The 27,232-nt window shown below is 37.8% G+C and overlaps 1 protein-coding gene across 3 annotated transcripts in view; it reads right to left on the minus strand.

Annotated features, from left to right (window-relative positions):
- Positions 1-425: 425 nt before the first annotated feature.
- LIN9 (lin-9 DREAM MuvB core complex component) overlaps positions 426-27,232 on the minus strand; it is a 48,623-nt gene continuing 21,816 nt past the window's right edge. For 2 of the 3 annotated variants that reach the window (XM_075925303.2, XM_075925302.2), the window contains exons 4-15: positions 25,523-25,627; positions 23,723-23,856; positions 18,651-18,776; positions 16,557-16,714; positions 15,234-15,367; positions 13,897-14,016; positions 13,616-13,717; positions 5,788-5,868; positions 3,400-3,525; positions 2,904-3,083; positions 2,623-2,720; positions 426-1,549 (exon numbers count right to left, since the gene is read on the minus strand). In XM_075925303.2, coding sequence (XP_075781418.1) covers positions 1,444-1,549; positions 2,623-2,720; positions 2,904-3,083; positions 3,400-3,525; positions 5,788-5,868; positions 13,616-13,717; positions 13,897-14,016; positions 15,234-15,367; positions 16,557-16,714; positions 18,651-18,776; positions 23,723-23,856; positions 25,523-25,627 — 1,470 coding nt within the window. In that variant the 3' untranslated portion in view covers positions 426-1,443. The remainder of the gene's footprint in view (positions 1,550-2,622; positions 2,721-2,903; positions 3,084-3,399; positions 3,526-5,787; positions 5,869-13,615; positions 13,718-13,896; positions 14,017-15,233; positions 15,368-16,556; positions 16,715-18,650; positions 18,777-23,722; positions 23,857-25,522; positions 25,628-27,232) is intronic. The other variant, XM_075925304.2, reaches the window with a different exon arrangement.

Genomic DNA, 27,232 nt, shown 5'->3' on the forward strand with positions numbered 1-27,232 from the left:
CCTTGTAATTTTAAAAATACCTTCTAAAACACTCACTTTGCCAATAAAAGAAAATGCTGCATTTTTAGAAATTAATTATGCAATTTTTTTCTTTACAAATGAAAATGGACCTATCTTTATGTGCAAGAAGTCTGCATTTTTGTAAAATATATCAACTTTCATAGGTCAATTTATTTAGAATTAGAAATTTCACTGAGAATAAAAGATTTATGGATTTCTTAATTAACAGAACAAGTTTAGCTAAATATAAACTCTGCACTAAAGTTTTGAAGTGGCACAATACCATTGCAATACAGAAGCATTTTTTAAACTATACAAAATTCAAAAATTGAAAATAATGTTTACGATTTCTTTATACATTAACATATAAAATACTTTGTTTTATAAGGTATCCAAAAGAATAAAAACATCTCTACAGCTGTATCTGAAAATTCAAATCTGGAAACAATTTATTACACTGAAGCTTTACAAGACTATTAAACAAATAATCCAATAACCACTTTTTACAAGATTAACATTCTAGAATACAATCATAGGCATTTTTTAAAACAGTTCACAACACCGGTTATCTCATTTGTTATCAAAATCTTTTTATTTATAATATATGTTGGGTATTGTTGAATAACCAGTTATTTAAGCTGAAAGTTGTGCAAACAATAAAAAATGGAAAACCAATATGTTATCGGTCATTTGTATAAAATATCAATTACAGGACTTTTTGCCCTATATGGAGGGAAAAAGCCATAGCAAATTTGTTCCTGGGAATTTAGCAGTTATGTTTTTCTATTCCTTCATTACACTTCTTATATAAGTTATGATAAATTAAACATTCCAAAAAAGGTCTTAACTGATTTATAGAGCAGACAGTATCCAAGTGTACAATATCTACCTATTCACTCTCATCTATTTTCTGTCCATATTCTGCTGCTGCTTCGTAAGGTTAGGAATACACATACTGCTTCTCCACAGTTTGTAGACTAAAGTCTGAGATGGTCACAGGTACTAGAACTGTTGCTTTCAAGAACAAAGGACTGCCATACAGCCACTGATTTGTACCATTTCCTCTTCATTGTCTTCAACACATCAATAAAATCATCTGCATGAGTTGGGCAAAATTTAGCCAAACTTTTAAAAATAAAGTTGATATATTCTTAGTTGAAATTATATGAAAGCATATTAATATACTTTCAGTTTAAAATAAAAAATGTACTTACTAATAGAAGTTAGCTCTTAGCAAAACTACCGTATGTATATAACAAATGGCAAAATCTAATGTATGTAGGCCAGTAATGCTGGTATTCTTAAGAAGCAGTACATTTTACCTAAAATGGTCTTTTTAGAGTTTTCCCTTATCTCCACGCAGTGAGGATATTTGGTGAAGCCTATGTAAAGGAAGAGGATTTCACAGAATTACATGCTGTATACTTGAAATAAACATCTTTTTCAGTCTCTGTTGGTATTATTGGCTGCAAAGGCATGTAAATTTCCCATCTGGCTGAGGCCACTCTGAATATGTGCAACATGGATCTCAACATTATTCTGAAAACAACTAAAGAAAAGAAAGAATAGTTAAATTCCACATTTTAAGTCTCAATTTATGAACTTATCATATCTGGACATGTTAGTGCTACAAGACTATTCATTGTTTTTTAAATTTTTCCGGTTACAAAGTAACTTGGCTACCCCCTCTGAAGATAATGAACACCAACTGTGTTAAAGCCATGGTTTGAACATAAGTAGCACAGTAGTAAAAGTTTAGAAGGGCTAATGTGCCAGAGAGCAATATATCTTTACCAAATTTTGTTACTGTAAGAGAAAAGAGAAAAATTATCAGGGTGCCCTATGAAGCCAGTAGGAAAGTTTTGATACCTAAGCACCAGTGTATAGGTTTTGCATGATTGAAGTTCATGAGAATATATGAATATAGGTGGTCTTTGATGGAGAAGAATAAAGAAGGAAAACCTCAAATTATTTAAATCCACTGCAGTGTGTGATTTATAATTCTGCTTATAGTGAAGTTTAGATAAGAGTGGAGTTTTTCCAAAGGGGAAAGATGCTACCACTGTACTGTGTTCTATGCTCTAGAGAATTTATAATAAATTTACTAGTGGAAAAAAGTGATTTTCTTCTTCAAATAGTTAAATCTTCTTTTAAAACAATTACATACATCAATAATTATCTGTCAATTTTAAAAATACCTTTTGAAAAAGAATGAATGGCAAAGGAAATTCTAATTTATAATGGATTGATTTTTAATATTCTTTTTTATATCTACAGAAGTTAGGTAGCCTTTTTCAATAGTACCATTCCTCTAAGAAGGAATTGCAGATTTAGACTCAATTATATATATATATACACACACATAAACCTTTCACCCCTGAAGTGTGTTATGAATAGCTAATCATGAAAACAGAGGTGAAAGTAAGCGGGTGCATGCTGGTGTGCAGCTCTGGCAAGAGCTGGCTGAGCTTTGGCAAAAGCCTACATGGATCTATTTATAGAGCTGGCAGGGACCGAGTTGCAATAGGACAGTATCTGTAAGAAATTTTAAGTTACTTTCACCAGTGCGTGAAATATTCATGGTAAGAAAAATATGTATGTATTATTATTAAAAGTTATTACCTGATATTGGAAGAATCTATTGAATTCTTTATGTCATTTAATGAATCTGTTAGTGATTTAAATTCAAAGGAATTCAGGTCACCTCCTTCTGCTAGACACTAGAGAAAATTAAAAAACAAATTTAGAATTTACACTTCTACTACATACTTGTAATTTCTATTCAAATACAATTCATGTTGTGACTTAGTTCAATGCAAAAATTCAACTGATGACTTTGGATTGCCAAACCTTTAAAACTGTGTGTTAAAAAACAGACTAAATTTTCAGTCAACAATTTATACCTTAATCTGCAGTAGTATTGCTGTAAGTCTAGAGATCAGATCTGTTAGGTTTTCATTTTCCACACAAAGATGTCCTGTTGATGCATTTGCTTGCCTAACTATCTCCTGAGCTTCTTCTTCACATCTGCGCCTCAGATCTGTTGGCTGGTCTGCAGGCTGGAGGCCTTGGTCTGGAGCAAGCTACATAGAGGTAATTAGAAGTAAAGCATAAGGGTTTGATTCTACAGCTATTATGTGTATGAACTAGTAATCAACTTCAAAGGGAGTTTCACAAGCCTGAAAAAATAACCAGGTCCTCAAACTAACCAAAACAATCCATTGACATCAATGGGAGTTACTGATACTCAGAAAAAGAGAGGTGAAAGTATATATGGCCCCAGTTATTTAAAGTTTTGCATTTGTCTCTAATTGCCATTTTCTATATATAAAATTTCAGTTCACTTATTTATATATTAAACACAATGCCAAATAAACTAAGAGGTTTGTAACATATTACCTCATAACAGTACTGTTGAACCTTATGCAAAACTTTGTTTAGGTCCTTATTCAGTTGTTCCAGATCTAGAACAATAGTTGCATATCTTCTCTGAAACTCAATGCTAATGGGCATAGAATAGGATTTCTGTGGAGAAGACAAAGAATATCAAACTTATAAATCACAAATACTATACATCTGTATTACTAAAGTTTCACTTTATTATTTAAAGTGTCTACTATCAACTTTATTTTGTCTTTCTGGTAAAATTTTAAGTCAAAGAATTTATACATCAATCCTTTTCACCAAGATTTGTTTGGCTATTTCTTCAAAAACAAAAGTTACTTAGCTCAGTGGTTTGTAACCTTTTTTCACTTATGGATCCCTAAAAAATTTCAAACGGAGATACAGACCCCTTTATAAATGTTAGGCATAATCTGCAGACTGCCTAGAGCAGCGGTCACCAACCAGTAGATCAGGATCTACTGGCAGATCTTGGAGCCTCTGACAGGTGATCTTGACTAGTTTGGCCAAGAGGCTATCAAATGCCCGCACTTCAATTGCCCCTCCCCCCACTGCTGTGCACCTCCTGCTCTTTGCCTTGGAGCTGTTCCCCTCTCCCACCCTGTATTCCATCTCCACAGAACAGATGGGGTGGGCACAGGGCTTGGGATGGAGGGAATTTGCTGGTTGCTTTTGAGAGTGGTGCAGGGCCAGGGAAGGCGTGAGCCTACCTTAGCCCCACTGTACCACCTCCCAAGAGCCACCTGTGGTAAGTAGTGTCCAGCTGGAGCCTGCATCCTGAATCCCTGTCCCTGTCGAGTACCCTCTCCTGCACCACTAGCCCTGAGCCCCCCTAGACCCAAACTCCCTTCCAGAGCCTTACCCGGAACCCCCTCCTATACCCCAACCCTTGCCCCAGGCTCAGCTCAGAGCCCCTCTTACATTCTAAATCCCTTAGCCCAAGACCAGAGCCTGCGCCCCCACCCTGTGCCCCTGCCTAATGAAAGGGAGGAAGGATGGGGGAGGGAGGAAGAATGGAGTGAGCAAGGGGCAGGGCCTTGGAAAAGGGGCACAAAGGAGGATGGGGAAAGGTATTTGGGTTTGAGGTAGATCCTGGATTGCATTTAAATTCAAAAAGTGATCTTGTGCTTAAAAAGGTTGGAGACCCCTGGCCTAGAGCCTTTGGATGACAGGTTGAAAACCACTGTTCTATGGTATAGTAACCTTTCATGCACCCCTTAGTCTGAGGGACTCTTTCCCCCCCAGAAATCCATGGATCACAGGTTGAAAACCACTGATTTAGCTAAATGAATTTAATTGGCTTATGTATTGTTTAGATAACTGTGGCAGATATATTTTTTATAGTCCTCAAATAGTAATAATATACTGAAGACAAAACCTCTAAAGAACACTAATTGGTCTCTTCAAAAAATGAAACTAAAATGTACAACTGTGTATTGGTAGCTCCTGTTAACAATCCTGTTGCACTGAGTCATTTAGAAACTAGCATTGTTGCCAGACACTAACATACTAATTTAGGACCTGCTTTGAGTTTGATTAAGCAGTTCTACTTCCTTAACTGGTCACTAAGGGCATGTCTACACTGCACCCTTACCTCGTAATAGAGCGCTATTCCGAAACGTCTCTTAGCCCTCATGAAACGAGGTTTACAGGGATGTCAGAATAGCGAGCCTGTTATATTCAAAATAACAGGCTTGCTCACAAGATGCGGAATAGTTATTTCAGGATGGCGTACCTTAAGCCGACTTGCCTGGTCTAGTATAGACCAGGCTTAAGAGAGAATAGTTCAAGTCCCAACTCTGCCTCCTCAGGAGAAAGGATTTGAAAAGGGATCTCCACCTCACAGGCAAGTTTCCTTACCTCTGGACTACAGAGCTATTCTCACTTGCTCTCTGGCCCAGTTAATATTTAACTATTCAGTTAAGATGAAACAACTTCAATGGGCAAGAATGAGAGAGACCCACACCAGGCTATCCCATAGTCCAGTGGTTAGAACTGAACCCGAGAGATTGTAAATACCTTTTAAAGTTCCTTCTCCTCTGCTGGCAGTGGTGTGGCATAAATCAGTGGTCTCCTACATCCCATGTACCCTGACCACTAGGTTAAAGCTGTTACTCATCTTCCTGATTTTGTGTGAAGTTAGACAGACTCTGTAAGCTCAGGAAGTTTTATTTTAAAATATACACAATTTTAAAAGGTTGACCTCAGTAATTTGCATAGAGTCATACTCTAGGCAGGAATAGAAGCTAGACCTGTACTTTAACCACAAGATAATCCACTCCTCACTGATTATTAGTACGACTATCTGTTTGTATGATTATTTTGATACCTATAAAATGGAATATCAAAACCCATTTAAGAATGGAAAAAATAACATGTTCTTACCAGCTTTTCTGCTTCTGTGTTCATCTCCCTTAACTGCTTGATGTGCTCCTTCTTGATCATAAGTATTTTTGATAACCTGGTCTATAGACAAAGAGGAAATATTTTTTAGGACAAACATCTCTAATCAGTTTTAAAATGGTTTAGAAATGAATAATAAAAGTTATTGAAAAATATCAGACACTTTTTGCTCAAAGATATTTCTCAGATGGACTACAAATTAAAATTAAGTATTTTTTTCCTCCACAAAAATTACAAAGAGTACTTTCAGGGAGCCTTACCTGAATGATGTCAAAGCACAATGTTTGAAACCCCCTGCAGAAAGACTGAGTAAATGGGATTTTGGATATATTTTAGTGATGAAGGGAACAGAATCCTTCCCTCCATAAGGCCTGAAGAGACAACATAGGACTTCTTCACTGCAAAGCTGTGAATGTAATTATCATGGGCTATGGTAGAGATCAGTTGTTTTGTCATTGCCTTACACATAACATTTTTATGCTGTTGATGGACTCACTAGTCACGCCCCAGACTGGTCACAAACCCCTTGTGAACATTCGTGCAACAAGAGCTGAAATATAACTGGGGATGTTAATAGTTAACTGCAAAAACAATTAGAAGTCCTGTGGCACCTTATAGACTAACAGATTTACTGGAGCATAAGCTTTCGTGGGGAAAGACTCACTTCATCAGATGCACGTGACAAAGACATGCAACTGATGAAGTGGGTCTTTGCCCACGAAAGCTTATGCTCCAATAAATCTGTTAGTCTATAAGGTGCCACAGGACTTCTCGTTGTTTTTGCAGATTCAGACTAACATGGCTACCCCTCTGATAATGGTTAACTGGTAGGCCTCATCCTTAATACGTGAGGTTTACTAGTTATGGTGAACTGGTGGGGGCTGGAGCAGCTCCCAACCCACTGCAGGCAGGGGGCTGCTACAGCCCTGCAGGGCCTGCATGGGTGGGGGGCCTCTAGCCTGGCTGGAGCAGCCTCCAATCGTGGCAGGCCTGGCTCTGGCACACTGTGGGCAGGGGTGCTCTAATACAACCTGGGTTGCAGCAAACAATAGGGTTTGGAAAGCTTTCCAGTTCTTAGGCTCTTCCTTCAAAACAAAAGTGCTCTCTATCTGTTGCATTTGGGTTGTAATATGCCCACAGAAGGGGTTGCTAGATTTTGTCTAATATGCATCTAACTACAAGAAGCACAGATGTCAGCTGGGAACCATGAGAGAAATCCTACTGTAACTGCAATTAATAGGTGTTCTGCCATTGATTTCAATGGGGCCAGAATCTCCTCTTATGTGATAAGCGTGCATATACTGGAGTTCAGTGCAGTTGGGAACAAGGTATAGCAGAATTTTCACACTGATATGTTTTAACTGAGGACTAAATGACAGTTAATATTAAAAGTTTATTACAGAAATTACTAGCTACTTTCAATTCCTAATCTTGCAGACCTTTTCATGTGGACAGAAATACAACTAAAATTCAGGACGGGAATTAAGGAACAGGCTGAAATAGTGTTATGTTTGTTTGAGTTAGCAATTTATACTTGACTTTAAGTTGTTACAGAACATTTATAGGGACACCAAAGTACTTTTAGTTTTTAAATATTTTACTCTATATTGTTTTTAGTATCTTCTGATATGTTTGAAAAACATCAATTTTTCCCCTACCAATTTTGTATTTTCCTATTTGTTTTATGCATCACTCCTCTAATCCCTGTCTCCATATTTAAACTAGAACTTTAGAACAGTTTTGGGAAAATACTGCATTAGTTAACATGCTCCCTCTACTGGATATGCAGGAGTATAGTTAAAAAAAAGTCATTTCTGTGTACATTCTCTTTTTATTATATCTTAATTTTAACTCTTCCTTTAAAAAAAAAAAGATACTGGTAATCATGTGGAAAACTAGGTTCTAACACCATTGACAAACTGGAACCCTATACAAAGGGAATCTCATCCCTCAATTTTGATCTGAAATGTAATATATTTTAAATTGAATCCAGTATCCCCAGACACATTTAATCTTGTATGTAAGTATAAAATATACTTATTTTTTTGTCAGTGTTCTGGTTAGACTGCATGTAAACATTGATGTATATGAGATGGTCAACTGATATTATAGCAAATTCCTTTTAACGCTATCATTTCTCTAGTTCTCTAATATGCATAACTTTTGTCCTCCGTGAAACTAGAAAGATCATTTTAGTACCAGAAGAAGAAAGATCAATGAACATATTGGTTTTATAAAGTGGAGCCTGTCCATCTTCATTGATAAATTATGGTAAAAATTAGTGCTACAAGGCCTGATTTTGGACCAAAGTTCTTTTAGAATATTGACTAAATTTTCGCTTGTTATGAATTGGGAGTGCAAAATTACTGGTGCCGATCACAATATTTCTATATCTAATTGTGACCATAAATCAAATGTTAGACTTCTAAACATTATAAGACGTTCCCACAATTAATTGCAGACACAAAATTAGAACCTGTCTGGAAATCCTTTTGAAGATTACCGTCCTAGTACAATTATTTTTTTCCCCATCTGAAGTCTTTCAATGAATTTAATAAATATTAGCAAATAACTTGTGTTGAACACAGGAAACCCCCGACATGCGACTACCCGAGTTCCGACCCCCCCCCCCCCCCGCACGTACAACCATTTTTGTAAGTCCAGAAGGGGCCGAAAACACCCGACTTATGTCCTCGGCCTGCATTTACAATGGTGCACGGCACCTATTGTAGATGAGGGTTCAAGTTACGATGCTCCCGACTTGCGATGCTTCCCTGGGAACCAATCGCATTGCAAGTCGGGGGCCGCCTGTACTTATATAGCCACTGTATAATAAATAACTGCATACCAGTTAGAGTGATACTTCATTTCTGCAAACACATTCCAATTTTTGATTAGCTAGAAACCATTATAAAATATGCTGGCCCTCATTAAGAACCCACCCACTGCTTTCTGGATTGCATTTGACAAAATCTGGCATGTCAGGATCTAGTAAGTCAGCATTCTTCCAGACCAGTGCCACAGATTGTATACCTGATTTTTCTCTGCTAGTTGTGGTTTGCATGAAATTAAAAGTTCTGTGTCATAGCATAAGATTCTTCAACAGGGAATATCTAATTATCTGGACTTTCTTTTGTCTCATCAATCATTCATTAGTCATGACTCTCATGTGTAACTTTCCATATGAAGTGCAAATGAAATTTCTGACTTTTATAACTCCTGATGGAATTTCAGCAGTTTTTAAGCCCTGAGCTTGGTTTTAAAACTTCTTTGGGATTGTCATGAACTGAAGAGGACATATTTTTCTTTGCACAAGATTAAAGCATAAGAACGGCCATACTGGGTAAGACCAAAGGTCCATCTAGCCTAGTATCCTGTCTGCTGACAGTGGCCAATACCAGATGCGCCAGAGGGAGGTAAAAGAACAGGAAATCATCAAGTGATCCCTCTCTTGTCATTCATTCCAGCCCCTGACAAACAGAGAACAGGGACACCACTCCTACCCATTTTGGCTAATAAGTATGATGGACCTAACCTCCATGAATTTATCTCGTTCCTTTTTGAACCCTGTTAAAGGCCTGGTGTTCACAACATCCTCTGACAGGGAGTTCCAAAGGCTGACTGTGACCCGCATGAAGAAAAACTTCCTTTCATTTGTTTTAAACATGCTGCCTATTAATTTCATTTGGTGACCCCTAGTTCTTATATTACAGGTACAGGTAACCCGTATACATTTTCTTCATATTTGTCATGATTTTACAGATCTCCATCATATTCCCCCTTAGTCTCCTCTTTTCTAAGTTGAAAAGTCCCAGTCTTTTTAATCTCCCTTCAGATGGCACCCATTCCAAACACCTAATTATTTTTGTTGCCCTTTTCTGAGCCTTTTCCAATGCTAATATATCTTTTTTGAGATGAGGCAACCATATCTGTATGCAGTTTTCAAGATGTGGGCGCACAGTGGATCTATATAAAGGCAAAAAGATGTTCTCTGTCTTGTTCTCAATTCTTTTTTAAATGATTCGTAACATTCTGTTAGGTTTTTTGACGGCCGCTGCACACTGAGTGGATGTCCTCAGAGAACTATCCACAATGACTCTGGGATCTCTCTCCTGAGTGATTAAGGCTAAATTAGTCCCCATCATTTTGAATGTATAGTTGGGATTATTTTTTCCCCATGTGCATTACTTTGCATTTATCAACATTAAAATTCATTTGCCATTTTGTTGCCCAATCACCTAGTTTTGTGAGATCCTTTTGAAGCTCTTCACAGTCTGCTTTGGTCTTAACTATCTTGAGCAGTTTAGTAGCATCTGCAAATTTTGCCTCTTCACTGTTTATCCCTTTCTCCAGATCATTTGTAAACAGTTAAACAGGATTGGTCTTAGTACGGACCTTTGGGGGACACTACTAGTTACCCTCTTTCCTTTCTGAAAGCTGACTATTTATTCCTACCCTTTGTTTCCTGTCTTTTAACCACCTATCAATCCATGAAAGGACCTTCCCTCTTATCCCATGACAACTTACTTTATGTACGAGCCTTTGGTGAGGGACCTTGTCAAAGGTGTTCTGGAAAACTAAGTATGCTACATCCACTGGATCCCCCCTTGTCCACATGTCTGTTAATCCCCTTAAAGAACTCTAACAGATTACTAAGGCAAGAATTCCCTTTACAGAAACCATGTTGATTTTCCCCCAACAAGTTATGTTCATCTATGTATCTGACAATTCTATTTTTAACTATAGCTTCAACTAATTTTCCCAGAACTGAAATTAGACTTACCAGTCTGTAATTGCCAGGATCACCTCTAGAGGCCTTTTTAAATACTGGCGTCACATTAACTATCTTCCAATCTTTAGGCACAGAAGATCATTTAAAGGATAGGTTACAAACCACAGTTAATAGTTCTGCAATTTCACATTTGAGTCCTTTCAGAACTTTGGGGTGAATGCCATCTGGTCCCAGTGACGTGTTACTATTAAGCTTATCAATTTGTTCTAAAAGCTCTCCTAATGACACTTCAATCTGGGACAATTCCTCAGATTTGTCACCTAAAAAGAATGGTTCAGGTTTGGGAATCTTGCTAATATCCTCAGCCATGAAGACTGAAGCAAATAATTCATTTAATTTCTCTGCAATGACCTTATTGTCTTTGAGTGCTCCTTTAGCATCTCAAAACTCCAGTGGAACCACTGGTTGGTTAGTAGGTTTCCTGCTTCTGATGTACTTAAAAACATTTTGCTATTAATTTTTGTGTTTTTGACTAGCTAACTTCAAACTCCTTTTTGGCTTTCCTTATTATATTTTTACACTTAATTTGACAGAGGGTATGCTCCTTTCTATTTTCGTCACTAGGATTTGACTTCCGCTTTTTAAAAAAATGTCTTTTTATCTCTCACTGCTTTTTTTACTTGGTTGTCAAGACACGTTAGCACTTTTCTGGTTCTCTTACTGTGGCTGTCTCTAGATTTCATTTGCATAATGGCGGCCGTGGTTTTTTTTTTTCAAAACGGGGCTTTTTGACAGAAAAATAGTTTAGACGGTGATCGATCGAAAATAAAACCCTTTTTTGATGAAAGATCCTGTACTCCTCATTTTTTAGAGTACAGGATCTTTTGAAAAAGGGTTTTATTTTTGATCAATCACAGTATAAACTGCCGTTTTTCTTTCAAAAAGCCCCGTTTTGAAAAAAATACGTCCGTCATTATGCAAATGAAGCATGGGAAATTTAAATCCTGGCTTCATTTGCAATTTCAAAGTGTCTAAATTACATCCCTTTTTCGAGAAAAGAGATGTAATCCAGACACAGCCTGTATTTTTTAATTAGGGGTATACGTTGAAGTTTCATCTCTATCATGGAGTCTTTGAAAAGTTTCCATGCAGCTTGCAGGGATTTTACCTTTTAATTCTGTTGAACTAACGTCTTCATTTTTGTGTAGTTCCCCTTTCTGAAATTAAATGCCACAGTGTTGATCTGCTGAGGAGTTTTTCCCACCACGGGGATGTTAAATTTTATTACATTATGATCACTATTTCCAAGTGCTCCAAATATATTTACTTCTTGGACCAGATCCTGTGCTCCACTTAGTACTAAATCAAGAACTGCCTCTCCTCTTGTGGGTTCCAGAACCAGAAGAAGCAGTCCAAGAAGCAGTGCTCCAAGAAGCGGTCATTTAAGGTGTCAAGAAACTTTATCTCCGCATCCCGTCCTGAGGTGCACCAAGTCAATATGAGCAGGGCTCGCCGAACCGCAGCGAGCCCTGCTCGCCTGCCGCGCTGTACGGTGATCTGCGCATGCGCAGATCGTTCTGCCCATGCACAGATCACCCGAACCCGGCTCTTCCGGGTTACAATCTACTCGCCCATGGCGAGTAGATTGTATTATTTGTTGAGCCCTGAATAATTGGAAATCCCCCTCTATTATTGAGCTTTTAATTTTTATAGCCTCTCTAATCTCCCTGAGCATTTCATACTCACTATTACTATCCTGGTCAGGTGGTTGGTAACATATCCCTTTTGCTATATTCTTATTAGAACATGGAATTACTATCCATAGAGAGTCTATGGAATATTTTGGTTCGTTTAAGATTTTTACTTCATTTGATTCTACATTTTCTTTCATGTATAGTGCAACTCTCTCACCAGCATGACCTATTCTGTCCAGTATAATTAAAGCATTATAATTATAATTAAAACATTTTAATTAAAACCTGAATAAAAAAGGTTTGCAGGGAGAAGAGCAAAGGGCAAGTTGAATTTGTCAGCAAGGCTGTAGTAACTTCTCAGTCCAAGATCCAGTCATATAATAGCAATCAACCTTTAATATAACAATATTATAATGCTTAGACTATAGTCATCTGTTATGCTCACAACAGTAATGGCACCACACATCATGTGAAAGAGATGATTCACTTACAATACAACCAGTGTTAACTTTCACATAGCAAAACCTAAGCTCAGAAATGTTGCTTCAAACAAAAAAAAAATAATAAAAAAGAGAATAATTCATATTCTCTAGGTTTAAATATATAAACTTTAAATATAAAGTTTATGTAATCAGTTACATAAACTTTAAGAAACTTTTCAAGAACATCTTTCAATTTTTATTTGAGAACAGCCAGTCTTGATTCTGCTTTATGATAGTTCTTTCAAAAATTATAATGAAAGTTAACTTATTTAATTATAAAGTTGACATTATTAATGATATTGTTTTGTTAGCTAGAGGAATGGTTTGCTTCAATTAGTTTTATGTGCTTCCTGGTTCTCTACTTCATAGTATTATATTTCTACATTTCACTGAACACATTCTTAGAATAAGCCAAACTTATTTTCAAACACATAAGAGGGTAAGGGTAAATTTGAACACAAGAATATATATCTTGAGGGACAGGAAATGTTTGGTTTAGATATATCTTTTTCTATTGCCTTTGATTTTGGGAATGCAGAGATGTCTCTTTTGCTCTCATGGTGATTAGGACATCTCACTAATTGTCCTGGTTTGGTGTATGGGGCTGTGTTAAATTCTTATTTCAAAAAAGATGTATCAATAGCATGCAACATGAAAATTAAAATCTTAAAAAGTCGCAAATGATAAAACAGTACATACAAAGAAGTTCTATATATGGGGGGGAAACCCTCAACATGTTAAAACAAAGATTTTGACAAGCAATTCATGACAAGTTCCTTTTTTATATTAGCAAGCCTCTTATGAATTAATATCTAGTGTGAGCTAACCACATAAAAGTTCAACACAATAGATATAAAAAGGCCAATTCACATACAATTAAATGAAGAGCAGTTAACACTCACCACTTGAATAAGGAATTCTACTGGAAAACCACCTAGTGTTTCGCTATCTGAGCCTGAAATTTTGTTTTTCCAAGAGGATTGTCCTAATAAAGGATCACTGTCCTATACAAGAAAGAAAGTTGCATTTAACAACTTATTTCTAGAAAAAATGTTTTAAAACTTTTATCTTGTTAAATATTCTCAGATAATTCATTTCAAGAATATACTGAATTACTATATTAATGTGTTTGATATCATATTGAATTATTAAGCAATGACACGTTTTATGATATATTACTTACTGTAATTGGAGACTGGAGAGAAGGTGTATAGTGTAATCGTGGAGGAGTCATGAAGAATCTAGAAGGCCGTTGTTTTTGCCCAAAAGCAGTAATTGGCATGGTTTCATGAGGTTCATTGCTCTGTTAAGAGATAAAAATGAAGAGATAACTATTCCACGGTGACTTTAAAGAGACTAAAAGTTTTACACACCCCTTGAACATCACAAACCCATGGATTTATATTTCACACTAAATCATGTTAAGAGAGTGTTGGTAGCGGCCCAACAGGGGATCTGTGCTTCCCAACCCACCTTTACCAATGGGGGTGCAAGACGAGCTTAGGGAGGGAGATGGCATGAAGGAGGAGGGAGCACGTGCACCATCAACAGCTGCTCCCCCGCTCTTGTGGCCAATTTTCATTCGTGGCGGCACTGAAACTAAGGTGGTGGCAGGAGAAAGTAGAGCAGGAGCTGCCTCTTTCCCAGGTAAGATAGTGGCCAGGTGGGCTTCATACTCTCCTCCACTGCCTCTAACCCACAGGGGCACAAGACGCATTTGGGGAGAGAGGGGCCACGAAGGAGGAGGGAGTGCGTGTACCGCCAACGGCCAGTAACGGCTACGCTCCCTAGAAGGAGCAGCCTCACTTTGGGGAGTGTGGCGGTGGGGTGTTGTCAAAGGGCTGTTGGGTGAGGGCATGGTGGGGTCATGGGGCAAGAGGATGTTGGCATGAACTGTAGGGGTCAGAGGTTAAGGGGTTAAAGGGCATGGGGCGTAGGCATGGGGGTCAAAGGATGTTAGGCATTGTAGAGCAAGGGGCTGGGCAGACAGGCAACATTTTATTTGAATATTCATTATAATATTCATATTCAAATAATGAGTTTGAAAATATACAAATAAAATGTTACTGGTCCACCAAAGTTTGTAAATGGGTTTGCCGGTCCACAGTATAAAAAAGGCTGAGAACCACTGCCCTATCACAATGGGGTAGGAGAAAGTTTAAAGGAAAAACTATTCATCTTCCATGTAGGAACACATCTGATTCTCTCTGGGCAAGCACAGCCATAAGACCGACAGCAGGGAAACGGGGAACCAGAAATTACATCGAAGATCAAATTCTTCTCTCAGATATATCTATATAACTCTCAATAAAGATATTAAAATAACAGTATTAATTTAGAAAAGGATACTTAAATGGTCATTTTCTAGGTGTTTTGTCTTTTTTCTGCTTTATGGCCAATAGCATCCAGATTTTTTTCCTGTACCATCTTTTGCCCAATTTAAATATACACATTGGCATTTTTTGGAAAAAAATCATGTTGCATTCCAGCTAGTTTCACAAATGGGTAAATAATACTTACAAGAACTTCATAATCTGGGACTGTATGTGTTCCAAGTCCTGTCCTGTCGAAAGTTACTCTGTAGGTAGCATTAAGTGTGTCTACTGCGTCTATCTGTCCAGTGAACAGTCCATCATGGACACCACGCAACCGTGCTAAGAAAGGAAATGCAAATACCAAAAATATTTCGAGGAAGATAGATTTTAGGAGTCTTTAGCAGTAAGCACTGACAATATACAGAATACCTTAGATAGCATATTCGGTATAACATACACATTAATGAAAAATACTGTAAACCCAGAAAAATAAATTTTATATAATAGAAATACAGTCAAGCTTTCATCATAATTTATCTTTACAGGTAAAATGTAAATTTACAAAACACAATCCTCCTCACCATAAGGAATCAATTTGAAAAGAAATTTTGCTTCATAACCAGTACCATTTATTAATCTGATTATACAGATAAAGTGGATTTCTAAAAGTTTAGAATACCAGTTCTGTCCCTTTGCTCACTTCCACTGATATCAATGTAGTAAGTAAAAATTAAGGATTGTGTTAAGTTATTATGTAAGGCACAAAAATCTCAATGATGGTGTTACAGGAAATTATGGAGATGGGATACTGTGATATTATTTGTATTATTATAGAGCCAAGGAGCCCTACTACTGGACCAGGACCCCATAGTTTTTTGTACACCAGCAAGCATAAAAAGATGGTGTCTGCCCCAAGGAACTTACAATTTAAGTGTAAGAGAAGGAAAAACAGATGGCTACCGACACACTGACTGGAATGCAAGGAAACAATGAGACAATATTGGTCAGCATGATACGCAGTGATTTTTGCACGCTAGCAGCCTAACCACAGTCAAGTTTTTGTAGGTATCATAGCAAAAAAGAATTCTGAAGAAGGATTTGAAGGTAGATAATGTAGTAGCTTTGTAGATGTTTATGCGAATGCCTCTGAAGGGTGTTATACTGGTGCTTGTGGGCCTGCTCTTCAACAAAAGTCAATATTTAGACAGTGACACCTAGTAATGGATTAAGATTTAATGTTTAAGATTCAGATTACGGACTGAATTAGGATTTGATGAACAGTCTGGATTGTAACAAATTAGATCACTTACAACTGACAAGCAATAAAATTATTAGCTGTGTGATGTTTAAATCTTCAAAGCATGCTACTTCTAACATTAACTAATCCTCTCAACTTCCCGCAGTAAATTAAGAAAGGTAAAACATAAAATCTTTACTCACATAATGAAATAATTATTTCTTATCTGAGCTATATGTTTTTGTGCAGTATTTACGCATATATTTGCAATCTATTTGTTTTTAAAGTTACCTGTAACTTTTGTTCCTATAACAAGTGGCAATGGAATTTCATCTGGAAGATCCTTAAATTGTGAAATATCTGCAACTTTCCGCTGTTGTAAAAGTCGAATTTTTTGCCGTTTCTGTTTTAATGCTGATCTCTCCTCCTCAAAGAATGCAGAAGAACATCTATAATACACAATAAGATAAAACTATATATGTATAGGTTTCAAGGTCAGATGGGACCATTATCATCTAGTCTGACTTCCTATATAATAAAGGCCCAGAGAATGTCTCTAATTTTCAAAGCATATCTTTTAGAAAAACATCAAATATTGATTTTAAAATTGTCAATAATGGAAAATACTTCATGATTTTTGCTAAATTATTCCAAAGATTAAATACCCTCATAATTAAATATTTACACTTTATTTCTAAATTTGTTTGGTTTCAACTTTCAGCTTTTAGAGTGTATCTTATCTTTCTCTGCTTGACTGAGGAGATTGTCAAATTTTTGTTTCCCATGTAGATACTTATAGACTATTAATCAATCACCCTATAATCTTATCTTTGTTAAGCTAAATAACTGGAGCTCCTTGAGTCTATCACTGTAAGGCAGATTTCTAATCTGTTACTCATTCTCATGGCTCTTTTCTGAACCCTCTCCCATTTATCAACATCTTAAGAACATAAGAATGGCCATACTGGGTCAGACAAAAGGTCCATCTAGCCCAGTACCTTGTCTGCCGACAGTGGCCTCTACCAGATGCCCCAATGCTTCTTGAACTGTGCACACCAGAACTAGACACTGTACTCAAGCAGCAGTTACATCAGTACCAAATGTAACAGTAAAATACTGTTTTCCTATTCAAGAGTCTCATGATTATATATCCAAGGATCACATTAGTCCTTGTGGTCACATCATTACACTGAGGGGTCATGTTCACTTGATTACCCTCCATAACACTTAAATCTTTTACAGTGTTATTTCTTTCCAGTGTGCATTCTTTGTTACGGTTTGCCATAAAATGTCATCTGCTTATGTTTAGCTTACTAGGTGATCCAGATTGCACTGTATCACTTATTTATCACTATCCTAATGTTTGTGTCATCTGCAAACTTCATCAGTGAAGTTTTCTTCCAAATCACAAATAGAAAACTGATACTCATGGGACCCTACTAGAAGCACACCTGTTTGATGCTGATTTTCCATTTACATTTTGAGTTCTAGCCGCTAGCCAGCATGTAACTGCCATTATATAGTTTTTTAATCAAATGTTATGCCGTACCAAATCAAACACGTTACAGAGACCTAAGGATATTACATCAATACTATTACCTTTATGGACCAAACTCATAAAAAATGATATCAATTAGTTTGACAAGACCTATTTTCCACAAACCATGTTGATTTGCATGTATTATGCTAACCTCTCTCTCTTTTTTTTTTAATAATCAAATCCCATATGAGCTACGTTATTATTTTTCCCAGGAACTAAGTCAACTGATAGGCTGATAATTTACCCTTTTTAGAACTGGTACAACATATGATTTCTTCCCGTCTTCTGGAACTTCCCCAGTGTTCCAAGACTTATTGAAAATCATTATTAATGTTCCAGTGAACTCCCCAGCCAGTTCTTTTAAAAACTCTTGGATGCAAATTATTTGGACCTGCTGATTTAAAAATGCCTAACTTTAGTAGCTGCTGTTTAACATCCTAGTTTAACTCAACACTGAAAATACACATTTAGAGATCTAATAAGCTATGCTGTGGAAAATAGCATTACTAGATGATACTGGAACATAAGAGATAATCATTCTACTATTTTTTCATCTTGTTTTGGGAGGGGCCCAATGATCTATTGGTTTGGCCAGATTGCATGGGTTGGCCATGTTCAAATAACTTACTTAGAATTTGAAAAAAATGCCAATTCCTATATTCATTTCAAACATAAATAGGTACAAGCATATTGCTTTATTTTCAATGATTACTGAATGGCCCCACCTTCCCTCAAAATAATACAATCATATTTTAGTTAGATCTAGAAATGATTCAAAAAACATTATAAATCCGTTGAAAAAGGAATTCAAAGCAAAATAAAATAATATATACACTTCATTTTACCTTCGCGGTTTCCCCATCAGTCGTCTGATTTTTCCCCATTCCACCCTTGTTAATTTTCGGGTTTTCAGGTTTGGAAAAGACTCTTTCAGGCATACACAGAAATCATTATCTCCCTCAAATAATGGTCTGTTAAAACACAAGTGACATTCTGTAAATTACAGACTGGTTAACTACAACCAGAAAATGTCTGTAATGTGGAGCTAAGAAATCTCCATCTTCACAAGAAATGTGTGGAACAAAGTTACTGGAAATACTGAAGTATAAATTGATCTGCAAGGGACACTATCAAATTAAAATGAAAATTGTTTAAAAAAAGTGTAAAAATAGTTTTAGGAGCTACACTTGCACTTGAATCAGCCTATCAATATATATGAGTCACAAAGAATCACATTTTCTTTCTCTCTTTAAAATGTTTCTCATTCTTGTTGCTGTGCAGACAAGCGCACAAAAATGGAGGCCCTGAATGTGCACTGTGACCCATGCATATGGATTGCAGCATCTGGAGGGGGCCCAGTGAAGTCAATGGGATTCCATACCGGGGAAGTACTCACACAAACCACAGTAAAGGAGTAAGACTTTAGAAGAAAATGAATGCCTAATCAAAAGAGCAGTGAAAATGTCTATGCACATGGTGCTGTCTTTATGCACAAAGTAAATAAACCGAGAAAGACTTTTTTGTTAAATTCTAATCTCTTTTAGTTAAAGCATGGATTCTCAACTTGGGGTCACAAAGAGGTCCAAAAGGGCGGAGAATACCCTGCTTTTTTTTCTATGGTTAAATGGGAAGGGTAATTATTATAATGTGGGATCACGGAATGAAAAAAACTGAGAAACCACAGAGTTATTGTAATCTTCGGTGTTTCTTGTATTAATGAAAAGTAAAATTTTTCAAATACAAATGTGATTTTTAAATTCATGTAGTCAATTTAAATTGGATTAAAATAGTTTACAATGGTTAGATTTAGGGATGTAAGTGACTAGTTGCTTTCCCCCCTTGCTGCCTCGGATACAGAAGCTGGGGCTGCGGGAAGCTGGCTTAAAAGTTGGTTTCCTCCAGCACCGTCTCCACGGGGCGTGTGTGTGGCAGGAGAGGCAGAGGCATGGCAGGAAATGGCGTGAGCAGGGACTGACGCAGTCCCTGCTTGTGCTGGTATGATTGCTGTGCCTCTGCCTTTGAAATGTAGCAAGAGCCCCATTTAAAAGGCAGAGGCGGCGTAGCGGGGAAGCCCAGGCAAGCGGGGACTGCTACTCAACCAGTCCCCTCTCGCCCCGGGTTCCCCACTGCTCCTCTGACTTTTAAATGTAGTAAGATGCAGACACGCAGCAAGATCCCCGCTCTACCCCTTATCAACTAATTTAGTCGTCAATGGAAATTCCATCAACTACTCAATTAACTGATTAATCAAAATTTAACATCCCTAGTTAGATTAAAATAACTCACAATGGTTGCATACTTAGTAATGTATCTGTATATAAGAAAGACGTGCTATTTCTAAGTTTTACGTTTCATATCAAATAATTAATTAGCGTTTGTTATCATCTATACCTTTCTTTTACATATCATTCATAACAAAATAGCTCATTCTAGACAGTTTGTTAAAAGATACATTGTTTTTAAATATACTGCAATTGAGGCACTAATACATTTACAGGGTGGTCATATGGTTTATTAATATTTTTTTCAAACTGTGACAAATTTTCATTGATAATCACCATTTCCATTGCTAGGAGCTTTTGGGAATTATCCACGACATACCTCAAATTTCAGTTAACTAATACATTGAACAATGATATACATTATTATCAGGGTTTGACAAATGGCGGCGAAATCTACTCGCCAGCTCCGCACTGCGCAGGCGCAAGACCTGCATTGCAATGTGCGCGCCGCCGGTGAACAGGGCGGCCAGCTGAAATCTACTTGCCACAGGCAAGTAGAAACAGTGATCTGTCGAGCCCTGATTATTATCAGTATAAGCTAAAAAGTTCTTAAAGAGCCATTGTCAAGAAAGGAACAATACAAATGTTACTTATGCAAAAACATAACAGTAATTTGTTTCCAATATCCCAATAATACATTTAACAAGCCCATTTATTGATCCCTCCCATCCATATGCTGTAAATTTAAAGCAAAGTAAGTAAGTGCAATTTTTATACCCATGACAGGCACATATACAGTTCTTTTTCTCTGCTGTGCCTGATGGCTTGGTTCTGAAAATTTTTTCTTGACAATCCTGAAGTAAACTATTCTGATTGAATACTGGAATATATTTATACAGCCTAAATTAAATATTAAGGAAAAATCTTGGTTAACAATGATGTGATCTTTTAAAATAAAAGGTGGTAAAATATGGTTCTTAGCTTGTTTTGCTATGGTTGGTTGCTGGTTTCACTGACTGATCACACAAGTTTTTGAACAATACTCCAGCTCTGATTTCTAGCTATTGACTCCTTCTCTGACCACTATACATGACTCCTGCTTTGACTACTAACCATGACTTCCCACATCCCAGGAACTGAAGCCAGACTCTGGTCTGTGATTAGCTGATTGGCTGTTTCTCCCCCCCACACACAAACACTGTGTATGTGAAAATTGATTCCAACCAGTGGGTTAAGCTAATAGGTCTCTACTGGTAGGACTCATCCCAAGACTTGCTTATCTAGTCATTATGCGAGGATTGGGAAACCTTTGGAGAAGTGTTGAGAGAGTGGGGGTTGTACGCTTGTTAGAAGGAACTTTGGAGACCTGGAGTAGAGCTGACTTAGAATTGATAAAACTGGTAGGACTTGGTGAAGAGGATCCCAGTGAAGGGAACTCCAGCAACTCAGCGCCCCTTCACATTCTTGGGAAATCAGGAACCTACAGGTTGCCCCACTGTGAGAAAGTGGTATCCAGGTCTGCAACATGGATTTCTTCAGTGAACTATAACTTGGGCTTACAAGCAGCTGGGAGTAGCAAAAAAGGAGATTGTGGATCTACAGTGCACCTAGCAATGGCTACATTTTTTAGATCAGAGATGACAGATCATCTCAACTAAAATGATCAAACAGGGAGGTGTGGGTTCAGCTTGTAGTCAGCAATGTGTACCATCAAGAGAGCTTGTTCCTTACCTATAACGTGCCATAGGCCGACCACTTGAGTCAGGAGAAGACCCAGGACTGAGCATCCACTGGCTTTTTCTGGCCGTATGCATATAGGGAAATTAACAACTACTGTGCCTCATGCCCTGCATGACAATTGGTGGCCTCCAAAAGGTTCTGAAGATGCCCCTAGTCCCATTTCCTCTAACAAAACCCCCATTTGAATAGATCACCATGGATATAGTAGAGCAGACCCTCTGAAAAAGAGTGATATAGTTTGTCAACACATACCAGTCATCCTACACTCTGCAACAAGGTAAGCAGAAGAGATTTCATTGCATTCCACAATAAAATGGTCATGATTATTTCTGAACTGATAAAGGTCTTTGCCTGGGTAGATATGCCACAAGAGATCTTGACTGATAAAGCACCAATTTTACACCTCAAATGATGAAAGGTGAATTCCATAATTTGGTTTACTCACATCTAAAAAGAAACCCGTTGAGCAATTAAACTGGACCTTGAACAACACATAAAAAATATGGATGGCCTCAGATCCCCAACCCTGGAATCAGTTGTTGCCCCCTATTCTATCTGCCAAATGCAAGCACCACCAGCCTCCACTGATATCTCTCCATCAGAATTCCTGAATGGAAGGCAGATTCTGGGGGACCTTAGAGTTCCTATGGTAGACTTAAGAAAAGATGCTGACAAAGCAGTTGTCAAAGTGCCTGAAACAAAGACCTCAAAATGAAGAAATACAATTTTGGATCTGACCGGAACATAGCATCAGGACACCTAATAAAACATTACTGGGATCCAGAGAATACTTTGGAACAAAGGCCAGTGTAGCAACGCTACTACAGGGAGCAACAATCAAGAAGGAACTGATGGACATGTTCAGAAGCCAGCATTTATACTTGTCAGGGGATGGTGTGTAATGGAAGTAAGCAACCCAGCTACCATGCTACCACTAATTCAAAGTAAACAAGTCCTTAAGAGCAAGAGTGGGTCTCCCAGTATCACTCAAAGAGGCTAAAGCATAAAAATAAGAATCTTGTCATTTCCCTAGTAAGTGGAGACAGGGTTCTTTCTAGAGATGTTCGATCATGATTAATTGAATAGTCATGTAACTGCACAAAATATTATTGGCTACACGACTATTCAATAGTCCCTGGGGGTGGGTATCCAATTTAAAACCTGGCTCCCTGCGCAGACCGGCTCCCACCTGCCACCCCACACTGCTGCCTCTGATACAGAGACAGCAGCAGCCTCTGTCCATGGGAGGCCTGAGCTCCCCACAGACAGAGGCTGTGTTGGCATCCCACAGAGCAGTCTATGGTGAGCCTAGGCCCGCTGTGGACAGAGGCTCCTCCAATGCAGCCTTCCCTTCCTCCCCACTCTGCTGCTGCTTCTGATAGAGACAGCAGAGCAAGGAGGTGCAAGTGGCCCACTTGAGCTAATACGTGTGGAGAGCTGGCTTGAAAGCTGGCTCTCACCTGCCCCCCTCACCCTCTGCATTGCTGCCTATTAAGAGGCACCTGCACTGGGGTTGAGGTTGGGACGTGGCTCTACAGATCTGGTGCTCATGGGGAGCTGGCTTAAAAGCCAGCTCCTCATGGCACAGGCTCCCCCCCCCCCCCCCCCCCCGCTGTCTCTGATACAGAGGCAGCAAGGGCAGGAATGCATGTAGTTGATAAGATTAATCGATAAGTCTAGGCTTGTTGGTTAATTGTGTACTCGACTACACATTGACATCCCTAGTTCTTTAACAAAGTAAAACATCACAAAAGAGACCAAGAGAGCAACCGAGTAGGTTGCCAGCTGTAAAGAAATTAGAGCTACAAAACTATTTTTGCCTCTATTTAAAAAAAGAACATTCAAAATCCAAATAGTCAATCCAGCTACTGTATAAAAATTAGCAGCTCAATTCCAAGGAGTAGCTCTAGTTTATAGTCATAAATAAAAATAATACATAAAGAAATAGTACGTACTTATCTATATTTGAGTAGAACCATTCATATATGCACCATTTGTGTGCTTTGGGAAGTTTGAGTAGATTACGCAACCGTAATCCAATCTTCTGTGATGCTTTCTTATCTGGCGTTGGCATTGTTGCAGTAAATTTCTAAGCAATAAATTAAATGAAAGGTTATTAGCAGCTGAACTTCCAAAGTGAAAATAAAAGCATTTGCAGTATTTAACATGCTAAACTATACAATGAAAGAGACAAACAGGAGCATTCTCAAATTCAATTGTTCATTAAATATTCCGAATTCTTTAACTAGATAAGCAAAGTTCATTTTCTTGATAAAAATGAATACATTAGCAACTGCAATGTTTTAAATAAAACGTATTGTTCCATTGTTTCTTTAATTATTATTACAAAGATAATACTAATATAAAATGGCAAAGATTATAACTATACAATAAAACACACAACTGCGGCCAAAAGCAAGCAGAAATCATGCCCCAGACTACTAGTTGGTCAAGGACTCTACACTAGGCTTTTTTGTGAAAGTTTCCCACCAGCAGTTCAGGTCCAGTAGTGATGGCATTCTGATTTTTTAATCATCCGAAGAATTGAGCTGTGCCCATGAAAGCTCATACCACCATCTACAGGTTTTGTTAATCTTTAAGGTGCTGCAAGACTATTTGTTGTTTATTAAGTTTTTTCAGTTACAGACTTAACTTGGCTACCCTCTCTGAAGCTTTTGATTTTTTAATGTTAATCTAACTTTACTGCATGCTGGGCTACCTGACATGCTGGCTAAACAGTTGTCACCACTCAAAACTGAGCCAGAAATTTTAGTGAAATAAGAATAAAGGGCCTTCTTGAGCACAGTTTCTGTATAAGTTTTTAGCAACTGATAACCATGTGTGGTGTGGACACATGCCACATTAGGTTGTGTTTGAAAACTATTTTATGAACTATAGTATGGACAAGGTCTTAGGTCCTATCTATACTACAGGAACTGTTTCAACAGTGACAACACAACTGTAGACAAAGGGCATGAAGCTACTATTTTTTTAACCTCATGGCAAGTCTTATATTGCTGAGTCCATTTAGTCAGTGTTCCCCATTCTGCCTGATACAATAAAGCAAGTGCTCTCAAACTTCAATGCACCGTGACCCCCTTCTGACAACAAAAATTAGTACATTACCCCAGGAGGTAGAGCAGCAGCCTGAGCTTACCTGAGAACTGCCACCTGGTGGGGACTGCGCAAAGGCAAAGGACATCTACTTTGGGCAGAGAGGCTAGTAGCATGATCTCCGCCATCCATGGCTGAAGCCAAAGCCTGAGCTCCATCACTCAGGGCTGAAGCCAAAGCCAAGGCTCTATCTCCCAGGGCTGAAGTCTTTAGGCTTCAGTCCTGGGCACTGAAGCTCAGGCTTCAGACCCAGACTCTAACAATTAAAATGGGGTCCTGACCTACTTTGGGATCCCAACCCACAGTTTGAGAACTGCTACTGTACAGAGTAATAATGGGATGACCGTTCCAATAGTTCTGCCTGTGTTTAAGTATAGTGGAGCACCAGACAACATTTTCCTGATACACCTAATGGTACAGGATCAGCATGAACAGGGCTTTCTCACCGTCAGTGAGGGACTCACTTTTGGGGGAGATGAAAAAGAATGTATTTATCCATTTGGAGCCACAGCCTTCACCCAGGAATAGCTCCCCCTACTCCCAAATTCATAAATGTACTATATAAATTAAGAAGAAAACACAATTTATTTTAAAGGCTTGTTTTCCTTCCTTGCAATAGTCTCTGCATAATGCACACATACCTGCGGAACCATTGCAATTTTCTGATTTCTTTTGGGGGACCTTGTATTTAACTGTCTGTCTTCTTCGTCACAAAAGAGACGACTCCGTTTTGAATTTCTGAAGGGCTATAAATATCAAAATAAGGAAGCAATTAAATGAAGCTCATTTCTTCCTTTGATATTCAGAACCCATGATAACACAAAGAGAATCTATTTTCTTTGCTCTCTAGATACCTTGGGACACTTGAAGTGCCTCCTAACATAGTTACAGTCAAAGATCCACTCATCTAATTATTTCTGGTTATAAAACTTCTTTTAACCTGCTTATCCTGGACTTTAAAGTAAAAAGGAAGAGACCTCAAATAATCTGTTTATTTTGATCAATTAATATTATTCAAGCTAGATGTAACATTTCCTCACAGAAGTAAATAAATCTATTAGCATTTTAACATGTGCTTCTGCCCACTACAGTATGTAATGTAATCCATAATACAGGTTAGATATTACAGTACACTTCATGATATTGTTTCAAAAATCACTTGAGTATCAAAGTATTTTGATAATTTTTAAAACTGATACCGTAACATTTTCCCTGACACCCTAAAAGGGTAAGAAACAAAAGACACTGAACTACTATAAACAATGTTCAAATTATGTAAAAATCTAACATAAAAAGAAGGAATTTTAAATTTAAGGCTCATCAATGCTGACTGTAACATTTCACGGTACTAAGATACTACAGTTGTAATAAAATTACTGGAGGTTGCTAAAAAAAAGTAGAAAATCATATAGTGCAAATTTGTGGCATGCAGTTTTCAAACACTTAAATTATAGTTATTTCTTAACAAAATGTCTTTATATTATAAAGAAAACTTTATTTATTAAAGACTGAAAGACAGACTGGCTCTTTCATGGAAGTGGTGAATGCAAAGAGTTTCTTTTACACACATATCTTGTGACCCAATACAGGAGTCAGTCCCTACAGTCTGCCTAGCACAGAGATTGACCCCTTCTAACTTCCCCTAGAATACAAACTATTTACAGAGGAAGTGATTGAGCTGGATTCAGACCTCATCTGGCACAACGGTACTTTCCCCAATAAGTATAAAGTTCATCTGTGTAGGAGACAGTTTTTCCTGGGGCCAGCTTGAGACTGTAGAATGAACTGCCCATGGAACTAAGGACCATCACAAACCTCGTCACTTTCCATTCCAAGAATAAGGTCCCTTGTTAGCTACTATGGAGGGGGAAGAGTGATATAAGTATCTACATGGAATAGAACAGAATTCCTCCTAACAATAGATCACTTCCCTCAATATGAGAAATTCACTCATAAAATAAATAAATGATTTAGTCAGCTAGTTTCTTGTGGGTGTTGCAGAAGAAATGGTCTTCAGGAGGGAGTTCAGAGAGAAGAGGCTCTGTACACAAATTCACAAAGACCGTTCTGTGTATATGGAAACAGGTGCTATTGAAAAAGCAGAGACATTTATGATAGAAATGGACAAACAGGGAATCAAGACTGATAATGGTAGAATGAACTGTGCCAAATCAGAGGGGCTAGGAGACAATGCTGTCTGTACAACAAAATAAGAAGGTTATGTAGGAGGTTAACAGTGAACACTAAAAGCCTGAACTTGATTCAGTGGAGAAGGACATACCAAAGATTTAAAGAGGGGAAGATCCAATCAGAGCAAAAGAAAGGGAAATCACCATAGAGGCTGGAGAACA

Source organism: Pelodiscus sinensis, chromosome 3 (genome assembly GCF_052426305.1).
Source record: "Pelodiscus sinensis isolate ZL-2025 chromosome 3, ASM5242630v1, whole genome shotgun sequence".
NCBI lineage: Eukaryota > Metazoa > Chordata > Testudines > Trionychidae > Pelodiscus > Pelodiscus sinensis.